Genomic DNA, 15907 nt, shown 5'->3' with positions numbered 1-15907 from the left:
AATTGTAGTTATTATTTTATTATTACTCCATTTTCTAAAAAGAATTTTCCAGTTCTTATAACAAAATTACTTTTACAGAGAAATTGCAATGACAACTTTTATGTAGGAAGCCAAGTATAATGCTTATTGGTTACTGTTGTTTCATCTTGGCTCTTGAGAAGTTGATTGTAGATTGACTGTTGGACCCAGAAGGCACTGTTTTGTTGGGGACAGCAGGGTCATTTTCATTTGCTTTTATCTACAGAGAAAAAAATACAATATGATATAATCTTTCGAAAGAAAATCTCTTCTTTGCAATTTGTCACTCAGAGAGGTAATAATGGAGAAACAGTGCTAGGAGCTAGAAAAAACGATTATTGCTCCCTCACTCTATTGAAGCTTTAGCCTTTAGTCCTCTCTATTAGAAAACCTTTCTCCCTTATGACAGAGAAAACAAATGGGATGGTGCACTCTGTTGTTGCTACTGATGCCCTGGATGAGGTTTAAAGGAATGATACAATGAAATGTGGAAAAGCTAACTTTATCCTCCCACTATTGCAGTTTTGTTCCTTTGCCCATATTAATTAACATTAAGAACAGGCCTATTTTATGTGAGGTGCAAGCTGGGGCTTTATATTTGCCTGTTGGGAAATCATCCCTCAAACTAGCTGGTCTCATTGTTGGTACACATACGCACCCAAAACCTCAGCCTGGATTTTGTCATGCTTACTGCCACCCACTGTTCCCCCAAAACATATTAATCAACTCCTCTGCTGTAGCAGAAGACATTAAAGCTGCAGTTGGCATACAGCAGTGTCATGGCTCAACTGTGCTTGCTGAAGGTCTTACCTAGTTCTTTTACCTCTTCCTGAAGCATTTCCTCTGCTTGTTGAACTGTTAAAGTTAAGTGTTGTCACCTAGTCTTTGTCCCCAGCTGCCTTATCCCATCCATATGCTGCACTGTGCTGATCTCTGCTAGGTTCTTCTAGGAGACACTTCAACTCATCAAGGCAACCAAAAACTAACCCAGAAAAAAGAAACTAGTTGGTTTCTGCTTGCTTAGCAAGGAAGTCAGTTCAAAGGTCTGCCAAGCACCAGGGCATATACAGGTGAGAGACTGTCATTAACCGAGCTACACACTGTGAACACTGGAGAGGAGGGAAGGGGATATGCCAGGTGTTATTGCCTTGTTAGCAGAGATGAGCTTACACTAACTCAGCCAGCCATTAGACCACTGCTGTCATTGACTGCAGCACCACTATTCATGGAATCATAGAATGGCTTGGTTTGGAAGGAACCTAAAAGATCATCTGGTTCCAACCCACCTGACATGGGAATGGACACCTTCTACTGGACCAGGTTGCTCAGAGCCCCATCTAACTTAGCCTTAAACACTTCCAGGGATGGAACATCCACAATTTCTCTGGGCAACATGTGCCAGGGCCTCACCAACCTCATGGTAAAGAATTTCTTCCTAATATCTAACCTAAACCTACTCTCTGTGTAAAGCCATTCCCTCTTGTCCTACTACTACATGCCCTTGTAAAAAAAATCCCTGTTCAGCTCTCTCATAGGCTCCCTTTAGGTACCGAAAGGCTGTTCTAAGGTCTCTCTGGAGCCCTCTCTTTTCATGAAGACAGGTTTTGTCCTTGCAAAACAAATCTGTCAGCTTAACCCAAACAGCACATTTGTTGGAGGGTTACTGTCTGTAACACAGGGACACCAACAAATTTAATTTTTTACATCAAGTTGTTTTTGTTGGTGGTTCTGGTTTTTTCTGCAAATTTGCACCCAAACATTCATGCTTTGTTTGTACTCCTTTCATAACCGAACTCAGATTTTCTATGGGCCTTTATACCCACAGCTCAGTCTAGCAGTTAAACTCCATCTGTTCCTTTCAGCTTAACTTCTTAAATGATGCTCCAGTCAGAAAGATGCTCTCCATACCTGGACTGCCACACTTTTTCATCAAATTTACAGATACCAGGACAACTCAGCTTCTGAGAGGGCTTATTTCAGACAAGCCTGTCACTACCTATGCAGCCTGCTACACTTTTGATTTCTTGAAGTTTCAGAGTGGCATTCAATGAAGTAGTTTTCACTAACCAAAAGAGATGGTTACCTGCAAGAGCCAGAACTGGTGAATGAGCACATTATTTTCGTGTGATGGATATTCCTGAGACCATGCCTGTATATGGTGCTCTCTTGACAGGAGCAGGCTGACAGACCTGCAATAAAATATTTTTTTTGTTACTTTGTCTTCCCCTTGAAATTGCTAATTGGACGCAATTAAAATAGCAGTCCTATGATGACTCAGCTTTTTATGTAATGCATCCCAATACTTTCACCAAATTTCTCTCTGAAAAAGATCCCTTGCACTGGGATTAAACTGTTCAGTTCTCAGCTTTCATCAGGAGCTGGGTGGCTAGATCTGTTTGACATTGTAACAATGCAATTCTAAATCCATTTCTTTAAAGAAGTAAATGACTGTTTCCACCTCATTTTGTGGATGCTTCTCTTTGCTAAAGTATTCACATTTTCCAGTGACGCTTTTAATACAGGTAAGAGATGTTAATAAATATCAATGAAACAAAGCAAATTCTGCCTTGTGTGGATATTTACCATCCACTATTCCAGCCACTGGCTACAGGAGGCCGAGCTAGTTGAAAAATCACTTCCGAAGACATGCTGCAATTGATGTTTGGGTTGAGGAAAAATTCTCCTACCTTTGATGGGAAATGGAAACCACTATGTTCATGGAATTCTTATGAATTGTGTAATTATCAAATTTCTTATAAATTTTAGCTTAGTTTTGATACTAGTTATCTACTAATTATGTGTATGAACTTGTAGGCAACTCATTACCTCCTGAGAAATTGTGGTCTTTAGAGGAAAGCCTCATTCAGCCACTTTTGCATGCTCTTCTCAGTCCATAAAGACAATAGCAGAAAGAAATATACAGAATTATCTTGGAAGCTTTTCACTAGGCCATATCTCACATGGATGTTAGTCTGATTCAACTTTTAGATCCTGCAGTGAATTCCACTGATTAGGTACATTTTAAAATTTACTTACGCTGGGTGCTTTTGAAAATCCTAGTAACAGTAAGTAACGCTAAGGACACAAAAGCATCATGAATGCTTGCACAGTAAATAGGCACTGAAAATTCAACCTTCAGGTATTTGCAATATTTCTCTTAAAAAAAATAAATAACAAGAGCTTGAACACAGCTATCTTGCTTGGTCCATCAGTGTGCTTTGTTCAGCTTTTAACACACTCTTGCTGTAACACAGCAAAGTGTTTAATATTCTACAGGGTTTAGCTCCAAAGATCCGATCCGTGAAAGAGTTAGAAAATTATTGATTTCTTCCTAGGTGCAAGATTTCTTGACACAGATCTTAAGGTTCTCTGATTTTCAGTGAAATCAGTGATGAAATGCAGCAGCTGGTCAGATTACTCAGGAGCAAAACTTTGTCCACTTTTATTGCAAGTGGGACATGTCTATTTTAGAAAGTACTGAGGCTTATTTCACGAGTTGTACAGACTACTGTAAGAGCAGGAACTAGTCTATGATATTTTTCTGTAGATAAAGAGCAATAAACATTGAGTTCCCTAGTTTCATTTCCTCCCACCTTGGCATATTTTGATTAGTAAGGAAAATTACCATTGAATCCCCAAACCTCTCTTCCCAAGAGCTAGTTATCCTCATGTTGTACAAGGCATTACAGAGATTTATTAGTTTAATTAACCTTCTCCCGCTGCCTGACTCGTTTGTAGACATATGGAGGGAACGGTGGACGGGAGACATATTTGCCTTCTCCTGCTGTGACATTGAAAACTCCACCTTCATAAACCACTTTGCCTCTAGAAACTGTCGCAGCTGGGACTCCATGGCAGACCATTCCTTCAAATATATTGAAGTTATTTGCCTGGTGGTGCGTCTTTGCAGATATTGTCCTGCGTTTAGAAAACAACACTCAAAATTACTATGATCCTTGCATTTCACTTCATTATAAGCTTTTGATAAACTTATACAGGAAGAAAATTTAGCAACATTATTAAACTATGACACTGTGCAGTACATCATGAAACAGCTTTAAAAATAGGATAGAGAAATAACATTTCATTGAACAGTAATTGCATTCCAAAAGAATAAAGAAGGAACCAAAAAGACAGAACTTTGCAGACTTGAAATGCAAAATTTTCCAATAGAAAAGAGATTAGTGGAAAAAAAATCAGGCTGCAAAATTTTCTTTGGATAACATGATTTCATTTTGCCTTGTCAAGCAAATATCTATGCACAATTCAGTCAATCTGACCTTTTAGCTGGAATGACTTGCAATTTCAAATTTGAAAAGCACGGCTGCAATATTTCATGTGTTGAGACTCACAAATAGCACAAAGAACATTCCACTAGAAAGTCAGCAGATGATAATGATTTTTTGGTAACTCTTAGTGTGAGTTGGATTGACTTGATGATTGACAGCTCAAATATTTCAATGCTGCTAAATAATAATGACAACATCACACTTCTACATACCTTTCCTTCAAGGGTATTAAACAAATTATAGTTTCAGACCTCAACAGTACTCATTTGAGTGATGATATTATTACTTTTGTATATATAGACCTCATTCTATATGATTACCATTTTTCTATACAACTTCTCCAACCCTAAGTGGCTACATTAAAGGCAGAGTCAGTGCTGGAGCTGACATTAGCATCTGGAAGCGCAGGCTGTGTATACTTCCTTTGTTATCTATTCTCCTTACTGAGCTAATTACTGGGTACTGTATCTACAACAGGTCAAACAATTTTGAATTTTAACTAATTATTTTATGAACTTCCTGTATCCAATCTACAGAGTTTTTTTATATATATAGTTTGGAGAGTTTATATTTTTATTATTTGTAATTTCTGAAAAGAAGAAAGCTTCATGCTTTTGGCTACCAGTCAGACTTTTTCCAGTACAGGCGCTCACACGATCAAAAACTTATCATGCCTATATTATAATACATACATATGCATTCATATTATTCCAGAGACTACATCTTTTGCAAAGGAATGATCAAAGTCAAAAGCAATATGAAATATTAATAGATTAAAGTATTGATCTATTTGGAGAAGAATTTTCTAAAATTAGTTATTGATTAGTTGATTATCAAAATGAGAAAACCACAAAAAAATTCTATATCTTACTTGAATTATAGTCATTTTCAAAAGTTATCACATATTAAATATTTCAAATTATTATTTATACAGAGGAAAAAAAGAATTTGTGGAAGGATACTTAGTTTTCCTTTCATATCATTCTGTTGAACTAAGAGAAATTGGTTTGCTAAAGGCTACATTTAAATCTTATGGTGACTCACTTTTCAAAGGCTGTATATGTAGAAATACTCTCTATGACCAATCTACCCATAGGAATAAAAACTTTTCCTTATTCAGCACACCTTGGACAGAAAGCTTATGCATGCCTGCTCACCAGTATCAGCATCACCTTGTAGATTCTTAGTGGAAAGAGTTAAACATCTCATTTTCAATTTCAGTCCTATGAATACTGACAAACAACATTATCCATGGGTGTTATAATAGCCCTACAAGGCTATTATATGTGAACATATGCGAATATGTTCCCATATTCCTCCAGCTTATTGCATTACCCTTATGGGTCCAATTGCTAGAACAGTAAATAAGAACAACTGTAGTATAATTATCTTTATAATTCTCTAGGTATACATCATATCTATTTGCATAATAGCACTGGGACATGAAAAGAAAGATCCAAAAGGTAATTTCAGCAAACAAACATAAAAATAAGTGAGACCCTTCAACTCAACATGTGAGCTGTTTAAATGTTCTAGGCCAGGATCACTAGAGATAAACAGACCTCAGAGATAAGTACATCCATCATTTAAGGATACAAAATGAATGGAAGTTGGCACATTTAAAAGTAATATCCATTTGTACAGCTAAACCTTACAATATTAAAAGATACATTTCCAGAGCTTGTCTCAACAACAAACCTGTATAGAACTCATTTGTAACTCTTCTGTTGAAACAAGCCTTAGGTCATGTTGCCTTTTCTGGAGGTGAAGTGAATTCTCCCTGCTGGAGATCACCAAAATCTATCTGTGATTTAACCCTTTGACATTATCAATGGGAGGGAAAGTTTCAGGTAGCAAGTGGGCAACCAAATAAAACAGAACTAGATGGTGTGCTTGGGTTTGAAGCTTACAACTCAGCAACCTTATGCAACAGACTGTTTACTGCTGTATCACCAATTTCAGTAGCAGGCAGTTTAGCAACATGCTAAAGTTTGCTCTCAGCTAATGGCAATAACAGTTGTAACCTATTAATAATCCAAAAAATCAAGACTGCCACCATAATGGAGTACAATTTAACAGCTGTCTCCAGCATCCTAAATGATGTCTGACAAAGGATTACTCAGTGTGAGAGAGCAGATTCTGACTCCAGGCTTAAAAATATATATTTTATTTTTTTAAATAAAATTTGTAAAAATCTCTATCTCTGGTTATAATTTACAGTGGCTCTTGTTTCAAACAACTCTCAAATTGAGACTGAGAACAGAATTATTATTTCATAATTTGAAAGAACATTCTCCTCTAGAAAGAGGATACTGCAAAGACTTCAGGTCCTTTATTGTTCCTACTCACATCAGTGTTTCTGTGCAGTTCACTTCAGCAGCTTTTGATATAGCTGGCTTGCAAAGATATTTGAAGCTATTAATATAAATATTGACATTCCTCTAGTTCCAAAGGAAGACATGCTTCTGAAGTTGTCTTTTTCTCAACAGAGTGCTTCTGTCAAACTAATTTAGAGTCAAAGAGTAATTTAGTCTAAGATTAATTACCAGATTTTCTCTGTGGCTAGTAATACTGTCCTTATTTATACTTTAAGTGATAAAGGGCTTTACAGATACGCCTAGAATATTATAACTAAATAAACTACAAACTGCAGCTTGAAAATTTGGAAAAGAGCAGAAGATTAGACTAATGCAGCAATATGTAGAATGAAATTCAAGACTCTACAGGTAGTAAGCTCAAAAGTTATGACCTAAAGCTTTGTTAAGGAGTTAGAGGTACCAGTTTTCATCTCAACAAACATCAATGTCTAATGATTTCCCTTCATCCAGGTCCCCCTCCTGCCCAATTGTAACTCACTATTTAGCATTTCGGTCTCTGACTGAGACATAGAAGTGATCTTCTACCTTTCATAATGCATAGATGATGTAGGAAGCTACATCATCTTTAGAACCTAAACTTTAACTGCCATGAGGATTATCCCTTTATTTTTCAAGATGACACAAGCAAATGAAGAATTTCATTACTTTCAATAGAAACTAAATACATACCTCACCCAGTTTTCTTTAAAATTTCAGGCACTGGAATATGAAGGAAAGCTGTAGATGACAGCCCTTAAGCAAGAACAGCAGCTCAACGCCTCAGTAAAGGGAGGACACCTATTTTATAATTAATTAAATAGTTCATTTAAAACATAGTAATAAAGTCAGGTAAATTAAATGAGTCCATTATTGAAAACTCTAAGCTTTTCAGAGTTGGGGGTAGGTGAGAAATGCCAGTTTGCTGAGGGTAGTACCAGCCTTTGGGAGTTGCCTTTTCACACCACTTTCAGATGCGTTTGAACTCTCTCTCCTGTTAACCTGCTTTTCTAAAATCTAGAAAAAATTAAATAGATCTTTCATTTTCTGTGCTTTCTGAGCACTGATAACTGAGTCATCAGTTATTTATAATGATAATTAAGACTAAGTTTTATTAAAAAGAAAGGCATAGAACAGGGAAAAAAGAGAAAAATAAGAAAGTCTTAAAATCTGTGTGCAAAACCACTGGCTATAAGCCTATATGAGGATTAAAAACTCATTTGCTACTTTATATTAAGGAATTGCAATAACTGCACATGCAAATATATTCAGGCAACTATTTGTAAAGTTGTATTCTTAGCCTCTTAAAAAACATCTTCAATAAACATTGCTTTTGAGTAACTATATGAACTAAGAATTGTGGATAAAACAACAGATGCAAGAAAATGCAGGAAGTTAATTTTAGGAGCTTCAACTCAAAGTGATTTATCTGAGGAATAAGATCTTTATTTCACATGAGCATTTCTCCTAAAATTTGTTATTTTAAGGGGGGTAGAGAATGATAACTTTTTTTTTTTTTTTAATTATGGTAAGTAACTCATTTGTCAACAAAATTATCAGTTTGGTCCTACCAATCACTCCAAGCTGATATCAAACTGTGGGCAGAAGAAAAACAGCATTGAGAAATTAAGCTTGTAGAAAATCATACAAAGAGAGGAAAACACAGATTAGTCTATTCAATGACTAAAGAAGATCTTGGAGACCAAGGAGAAAAAAATCAAAATTATATAAGAGAAATATAAGAAAGATTTAATTTTTTTCATAACATTTCTCAGATTCAGTTCCCTAAAGAGAACAACTGACATTTTGGAGGCAGCAAGTTACTAGGGAGACGTACATCATGTGTTCTCAGAGAGGCTTATCTTGTTACGATTCACAGAACCGGAGAGTCACTGAGGTTAGAAAGCATCTCTGGAGATCTATTCTGAACCCTCTGCTCTGATCAGGGTCAGCCAAAGTAGATTTTTCAGGGCCATGTTAAATCAAGGTTTAAATGCCTTCAAAGATGGAGATCCACAATCACTTTGGGCAACCTGTGCCAGTGTTTGATCACTCCCACAGCAAAAAAAAATATTTGTTATGTTTAAATGGAATTTCCTACATTTTAATTTTTGCCTATTGTTTCTTTCTCTGTGTTTTCTTAATTTGAGATAGAGGCCTTTGGCAGGAACTCTGATTCTAGTGAATTAGTGTACATTCACGCATACACGAAGTTTCACTTATGCAAAAGAATATGGGACTATTGAAAATGCCAGAACATACTTGAGCTACACATAGATATTTGTATGCCACAGTATTTCATTTTGCCTCATTGTGACTAGATGCAGTTATCCATTCACTCAGTATTCGAAATTATGCTCATTCATCAAAAGAGTAAGACAGTTGCAGCATTATTTATTCTAATCTTTTGCTAACATCTTGGTTTCTTCCTCTCTCTTGTTACTAAAAATTACAAGCAGTTGGCTGGTAGAGTGCTTAAATGTTGTAACTTGTCCCTACTTAAGCCTCTGAGGCTGAAGACTTGACTACAAATGAGGCAGACATAGGCTGCAGATTTTGGTTCTGATAAATGCAGAAGATTTATCCATGAACATATCTACATGCAAACAAAAGCACTGAGGAAACATATGCCAGCAGACTGGGGAACTCTGACTTCTCACTGATTCACATCCAGTCGCTATTTCCCCCAAAATGCATAAACACTGGAATCAGGGTAGAAAACACAGCTTCCTATCATTTCATAGCAGGTCGATTACAGAGTAACCTGTCCTTTTCCTTCCTCCTATCCTTACCTCAGGACTCCTGTATCCCTGCTGACCAGGGACCCTGTTCCAGCAGCTGTTTAGTTGGGGTGCAGCCACCACTACTGTGCTCGGGGCCTGAGCCCATCTCCACCAGCACACATGAGGCACACACTGGGCCTGCCAAAGAGGGACACTCCAGCAAAGTTGAAAGAGGAGGGTGCTACCTGCACAACCAGCTCAGCTTCCTCAGTCAGAAGTATCTAACTTTTCAGCTATATTTAATGGGGGGAGGGGGGGGAAAACTGGTGAGTGAGGCTTCCCAAACTGCATATTGTTATAATGAAGTGGCTGGACTTAAACTCTGTTTGAGACAAGATTTTTATCTTGCCATTTGATCTTGCCTTTGGGGCTTGATCCAGAATTTATTTGCAAGGTTCCAACAGGCTACAGTGAATTTATTGAGCCCTAATATCTGCTGGGGGTTGAATGTCTCTTATGAGATTTTTGGGATCTTCTGTCCCTACTTTACAAGGGATGCTCAGCTCTTTTTACTGCCTGAATTGGGTACTGCAGTATTCAGACTCCTTGCTGAGCATTTCTGAAACAAGCCCTGGAGATTTTGAACTCTTGTTTGCTTTCAGATGGCTAAAGGCATCAGCTATAGAGGACATTGACTTGCTGACAGGTGATATTCCCTTTTCCTTGCTTACTCTGCTCTCTCCTCCTGGAAAAGCCTTTAGAGTTGCTTTTGTTTCACAGATGTAGGGCTGTTACATTATTTGTATGCAGCTGAAAGAAGCCAATGAACAATTCTTGATCAAAGCACAGATTAAAATAAGATGGTACAGTGAATACACATTTGCTGCCTACATGCATTTTCCCAAGGAGTTTTCACAGAACAATCCTGTGTGCACAGGCTGTACTTTGGATGCTGAGGGTGTTGAGGTCTGCAAGATGATGTTTGGTGGGACATGGCTTACAATAAGCCAACAGTTTGGTATTTGTGTGATCTTTAATGAATGCAATGAGTATAAGGAAACTAAGAAATAGACCTCATCTGGAAGGATCCACAACCTGTCTTTTGAAATGCAATTTCTAACCAACTTGTACATTTAATGTTTCTTACCAGTAATGCTTGCTGCCATGTAGACCTGCTAAAACCATTGTTTAGATGCTTTTAAATAGAGTAATGAATGTCATAATTGTTCACGTAGTCTTTTCTCTAGAAATTGCCAGAAACTGCTAAAGAAACAGACCAGTCAGTGAAGCTGACCCTTAAAAAGAAAACCTCAGCTGAAGTGGCAGAGTGCTGGAAGCAGAACCTTGAATTGCAATTGCTCCCAGCTTGTGTAGCTGTCACATTGAATTCACTAGGTTTTTGCAACCTAGAAAGAGAAAATTCTGAATAACCAGATAGCACCCAACATGCTGTTATTGTGCAATGATGTAGGAAGAGAAAATGCAGCCAATTTTGTGGGGATACAAGTGTTTGTATTTTGAAGAGATTCACTACCTTTCTGAATTACTCTAGAATTTTCCTTGTAGAATTCCTCTGATTGTGATAATATCAGTTCCTCACAGAAATACTCCAGTAATTATCTAATTTTTTAAGCTAGTATCAGTCAGTATTTTAAGACTATAGCAGCACAACATCAAACCAGAACTGGAAAATTACATTTTTCTCTTACAAGATTTAGATTTGCAAACAAGAAAAAAAGGCATGCACAAAAGAGGAAGGACTTAGCAAGAAAGAGGAACAAGCCTATTGTGAAACTGAAAATCACTCCCCAGAGTCAACAAAGCACATGAGGTTGCACCTTGTGTAACATCTTAAATGGCTGAAGTCCATTAGTGAGATCCTTTTTTTTTCTGCTGGGCTGTTTATGCCCTCTTCAGGATTTGTGGTGAAATGAATAGACAAGCACCAGCGAGACTTATTTATACTCACTCATGTAGTTCACACAATTGTACAAAGCCAAATGGATAAATGACGGGAACAGCACCAGATTATGGAAAAAAAAACCCCTGTCTGAACTTAAAACCAGTTTGCTCAGTAAGACAATACAGTTTAGTGTTAAAAAAAATACTTGAACTAAAACTGCACCTTCACAGCTGCAGTGGGCAAAAAGGCAATTAGAGTACTCAGGAGAGAGTGAAGAGAAGCACAAGGAATGTTTGGGAGGCAAAAAAGATAACTACAGGAGCTGACAAAGCACCTTGAGAACATTGTCAGAACTCTGCTATCCTTCTAGATTTATTTGTCCCCAGGCAGAGCAGAAGTGAGGTCAGAAAACAATCCTTCAGGGGCTTTTTTAGTCAGAGTTCATAGCTCCAGTCTCCTGAAATATCTCATTGCTGGTATCTCAAAATATGCTTGCTCAACATGCCAGAGGGCATAATGCACATGAAAATCTCCCTGACCCAGCACTGGGCAGGCCTCTATGTTTATTTGGATTGTTGAGACTCCTGCAACTTCTTTTGCTGGTGCTGCCAGTTTTTTGTGGGACTTCTGAATAGCAACCTCCATGTCTTCAAATGTTTCAGCTTAAGGCAAAGAACACTTTTCTTCACACTCTTACATGTTTTTGGTACTCATTAGTATACTGAAATGAGAATTGCTTTATCAAAAATTAAAAAATGAGGAGATTGGTCAAGAAATTTTTGTTTTCATAAGGTAAATCTAGGATTAGGGGTTTTTTTAATCTATTTGTCCACCAAAATCAGATATGCCCATTTATGTTTCAAAACTTTCCTCAACCAAGAGCAGAGTCTTCAACTTTTTTTTCAAAAAATATGGCTGAAAAGCACCATTGGATGCTCACACTGCTTTCTGAAGTTGAGCCCATGACAAAAGCACCAGCCCAGCACATCTCCTGACCTGCTGCTGCTGCTCTGTGCATAAGTGGTCAGAGGCAAGACTTAGTTGTTAAAGTACCTGCAGGTTTAAGTTATCCTGCTCAGCACTGGAACAGTGGAGATGCACTCACACAGCCCACAGGCACCTCAGCTAAGAGGGACAACTCCCCAGGTGCTCTGGCTCTGTGACATCCAGCTGCCAGACCATGTCCAGGTAGTTTAAACAAGACCAGAATGGGCACAAGAGCCAGAGCAAAACTCAAGACATATAATTCCTGAAATATTTATAGTGTCCTGAGCAAGGAGCTGGCTGATGCTGTGAATATACCTTAAGACAGAAATCAGCTGTAATGCACAGTACACTGTGTGAATTAAGGCTCCTAGAAAGAACTGCTCTTTCTAGCAAAAACGTACCATGGCATCAAGTCATGCAGGGTGAGACAACAGGACACTTTTTGTGCACCTGTTCTTGGTGTGACAAACTCTATTTTAGCAGAATTACTGTGCACACAATCAGAAAACTAAAATACAAGCATAAGCATGCACAGACTGAGCTTCAGAAGTGTTTCCAAGATTTAAATATGTCTGAAGTAGTTGTAAATTCAAAACACAAGCTTTTAATGGGTCATCCTGCAGCAATACAAGCTCTTCTCCCTGCTCTTTGTAGTAGGAGGAAGACAAACATACTCCAGCACTGAACAGAGTTACTCTAAAATCTCAAAATGATTATTTTTACTCTTAGGATATCAAGCCCTGGTTGCATAATGCACAGACTTTTAAATTTTTGCACTTAGTCAGCAATCTAGGAGAATACTTTTTAATCCATCTGGGGATTAAAGATCTCTCCTTACATACACTATTGTAGGAGAAAAAAACTTATAATTAATTCCTGTGAGGTGCTGTTGAAAGACATCATAACCTCACCCAAAGGCTTGTTGTTTTACAAAGGCTTTGAGATATTTTTTTTCTGCAGAAAGGCTGGATGGGGGAAAATAATTTCCCATACATACCTTGTAGCTTTAGGATCCCAAATTACAATGTCAGCATCAGAACCTACAGCAATTCTCCCCTTTCTTGGGTAAAGGTTAAAGATTTTTGCTGCATTTGTGCTGGTAACAGCTACAAATCTGTTTTCATCCATTTTTCCACTGTACTGTAAAAGAGTACACAAAAACAAACTCATTACTTTTTTAAACAAAGAATGAAAAAACTGTTCCTCTTATTGAAAAAGGTAGGATGAATGACATCACAGCAATTTTTTTTTTAGATGTCATACTGAAGATTTTAAAAGAAGTAAAAATAACAATTTGTCTCAGATGCCCATACTGCAATGTACTTTCACTGAGTACCATAACTTTATCTTACTTTATCCCACAGCAAAGAGAAAAAAAAAAAAAGACAATTTTAAAGTCAAATGCTCTGTGGATCCAGTCATATGTCAACTGAAATCGAATGTTTTAGTTGGCTTTAAATCCATACTCCTGTTCAGTAGTTTCCTCGGGAAACATGTCCCAAGTATCTAGGTTTTGGAAAATGGTGAGACAGTATAAAGGAGAGTCTAGAAGATGATGAAGAAGAGGTGAGGTACAATGTGTAATATAGGAAAACTGATTTGCAAATTTCTTTGGCAATAACAGAGAGGATAGTACTGTTCAGTAAATGTTGAAATCAAGTAGTATAAGAAACAGATTTGCTGATGTGACACATCAGTAAAATGGAAAATCATAATGGATATATATGTGTCTTGGGACTGTCCAGTGCTATGTAATTAATTTAATCCAGCCTCCATGACTGTTGTTTGCTTGGAAAGCCAGCTACACTGGCAGTAATATTGTGCATAGTCAGAATGTCTAGGAATCAGAATGTCACAAAAACATGTTTATATGTCTGTGAGCAGTCATCTGAGAAGAAAAGCATAATGAAAATGCTGAACACTACTCTTCTAAATAATGGTGTGTGGGAAGGGAGGAAGCTCTTAGACAAACATTACACAGCTGTGTAATATTTTACAAGTGAAAAAACGGAGGATAATACCGATTGAAGAACTTCTTTAAAAATTGTCTTGCCCAACAGGATACACTGTTCAAAAGCCACACTGATGTACATATTCATGTCTCACTTTCCTACAAAGCTAGATTTCAGTTTACATCATAAAAAATCACACTAGAGCTATGTCACACCTGAACATAGGCATAAATGTGTGTCCTTTGTATAAAACATCCCAAAAACCATAAACAAGAGAGATCATGGAGCAAATGCTTACCAAGTGTGTGAGGCAGATAATTCTACTGTGACCACTGTAATATACTTCACAGTGCATTATCAACATGACTTCATTACCGCAAGAGAACTTAATATTAAATAGAACTAGAGCCTCCAGAACTGAACAGTTTTCTATTAGTTTCTATTGTTCCAGAACAATCATAACACCCAGTATGCAGCAGATCCCTCAACAGATTGCCTCACGTCCCCCAAATCAAACACAGTCCTGAGAAGCACTGAGCATTCTTGTGTTGGTGCTGAGAATTTGAAGTCAGTGAGATTTGAAAGTGCTCATTTCATCATATCACACAGCTGAGGCACACATTAAAGAAGCATTTCTTAAAACCCAAATTAGAAGTTGAGAGGCACATACCCAGTGAAGAAACTCCTCCAACAGCTAAGTTTGAGAGAGATCAAAGAGGAAAAAATACAGAGCTGATCAAATTGAAACTGTGGGTATGTCTTTCTTTTTATTTTCATTTCATCAGCTGAAAAAAATGCTGCAGGGAATTGTACTGTGCACTACCACTGAAACAATAGCAATGCCTTACTGCTGAATGATAGAAATGATTCTTTAGTGATATATTTTAAGCACCAAGAATCTTCTTCCATCTTCCAGGATCATAAAATGAGAGTTAGTAATGACTATGTTATAGTCTTCAATAAAATGAGTTAACCTATGATAAACAGACTTGATAAAACTGGACAGATAAAAACTGCTGAGAGATTATATTTGGAGTTGGAGAAATCAGCTACCTCCATGTTCTGACATTTTTATATACTTACAACGCCTTTTTCCCATATGACTGACATTCTGTCTTCCACACCATTCACTCCATTAGGGATTTTTGTGAAGTCATCCTTTCCCAGAGCTTTCTGACATGTGTCAAAGGTGCAATTGTCAGTCCCTGTCGCAGATAGGTCATCGCTACAGAGAAACAAAGTTCATTATGAATCAGAGCATGTACCAGGCAGTGGCATATAGGAAAACATCATTCAAGGAAAAAACAATATGCCCTGTCAGCCTGTCTTCAGTTCCATCCTCCAAGAGCAGCTCCACAGTAACAGACAGTTCCCCTATGAAGAAGTTTCCTCTTCAGAACCCCCTTGGAAGAAACCAAGCACCAACACTAACATTTTTACTCTGGATATGTCAAAGGTGTCCCACAAGTGGAGTACTGTTTCACTTTGCCCAGAGCAAGCAGCTTAGTTTCATCCTCATTTTGGGTAATTTTAGTCTATGCCACTCCATATGCCCTGTGAAATTACTACAGATCCACAAAACAATCATTGAGTGTTCAGGCACACCTTCACAGGCTCTTTGGTCAAATTCAACCCTTTTGTGGAGTTAACCTTAATTGTTAATGAAATACCAGCAAACCAC

General features: G+C 37.5%; 1 protein-coding gene across 4 annotated transcripts in view; it reads right to left on the bottom strand.

Moving 5' to 3' along the window:
* The window catches only part of DPYS (dihydropyrimidinase), a 29056-nt gene continuing 13149 nt past the window's right edge, over window positions 1-15907 (bottom strand). For 2 of the 4 annotated variants that reach the window (XM_032676344.1, XM_032676363.1), the window contains 5 exons: window positions 15310-15451; window positions 13272-13414; window positions 3729-3936; window positions 2102-2207; window positions 1-238 (listed from right to left, as the gene is read on the bottom strand). In XM_032676344.1, the coding sequence (XP_032532235.1) occupies window positions 2133-2207; window positions 3729-3936; window positions 13272-13414; window positions 15310-15451 (568 nt within the window). In that variant the 3' untranslated portion in view covers window positions 1-238; window positions 2102-2132. Of the gene's footprint in view, window positions 239-2097; window positions 2208-3728; window positions 3937-13271; window positions 13415-15309; window positions 15452-15907 lie in introns of those variants that run through there. The other 2 variants (XM_032676354.1, XM_032676372.1) reach the window with 2 other exon arrangements.

Source organism: Chiroxiphia lanceolata, chromosome 1 (genome assembly GCF_009829145.1).
Source record: "Chiroxiphia lanceolata isolate bChiLan1 chromosome 1, bChiLan1.pri, whole genome shotgun sequence".
In the NCBI taxonomy this organism is placed as follows: Eukaryota; Metazoa; Chordata; class Aves; order Passeriformes; family Pipridae; genus Chiroxiphia; species Chiroxiphia lanceolata.
Note: the sequence above shows the minus strand (reverse complement) of the source record. Positions and strands in the feature narration are given on the sequence as shown.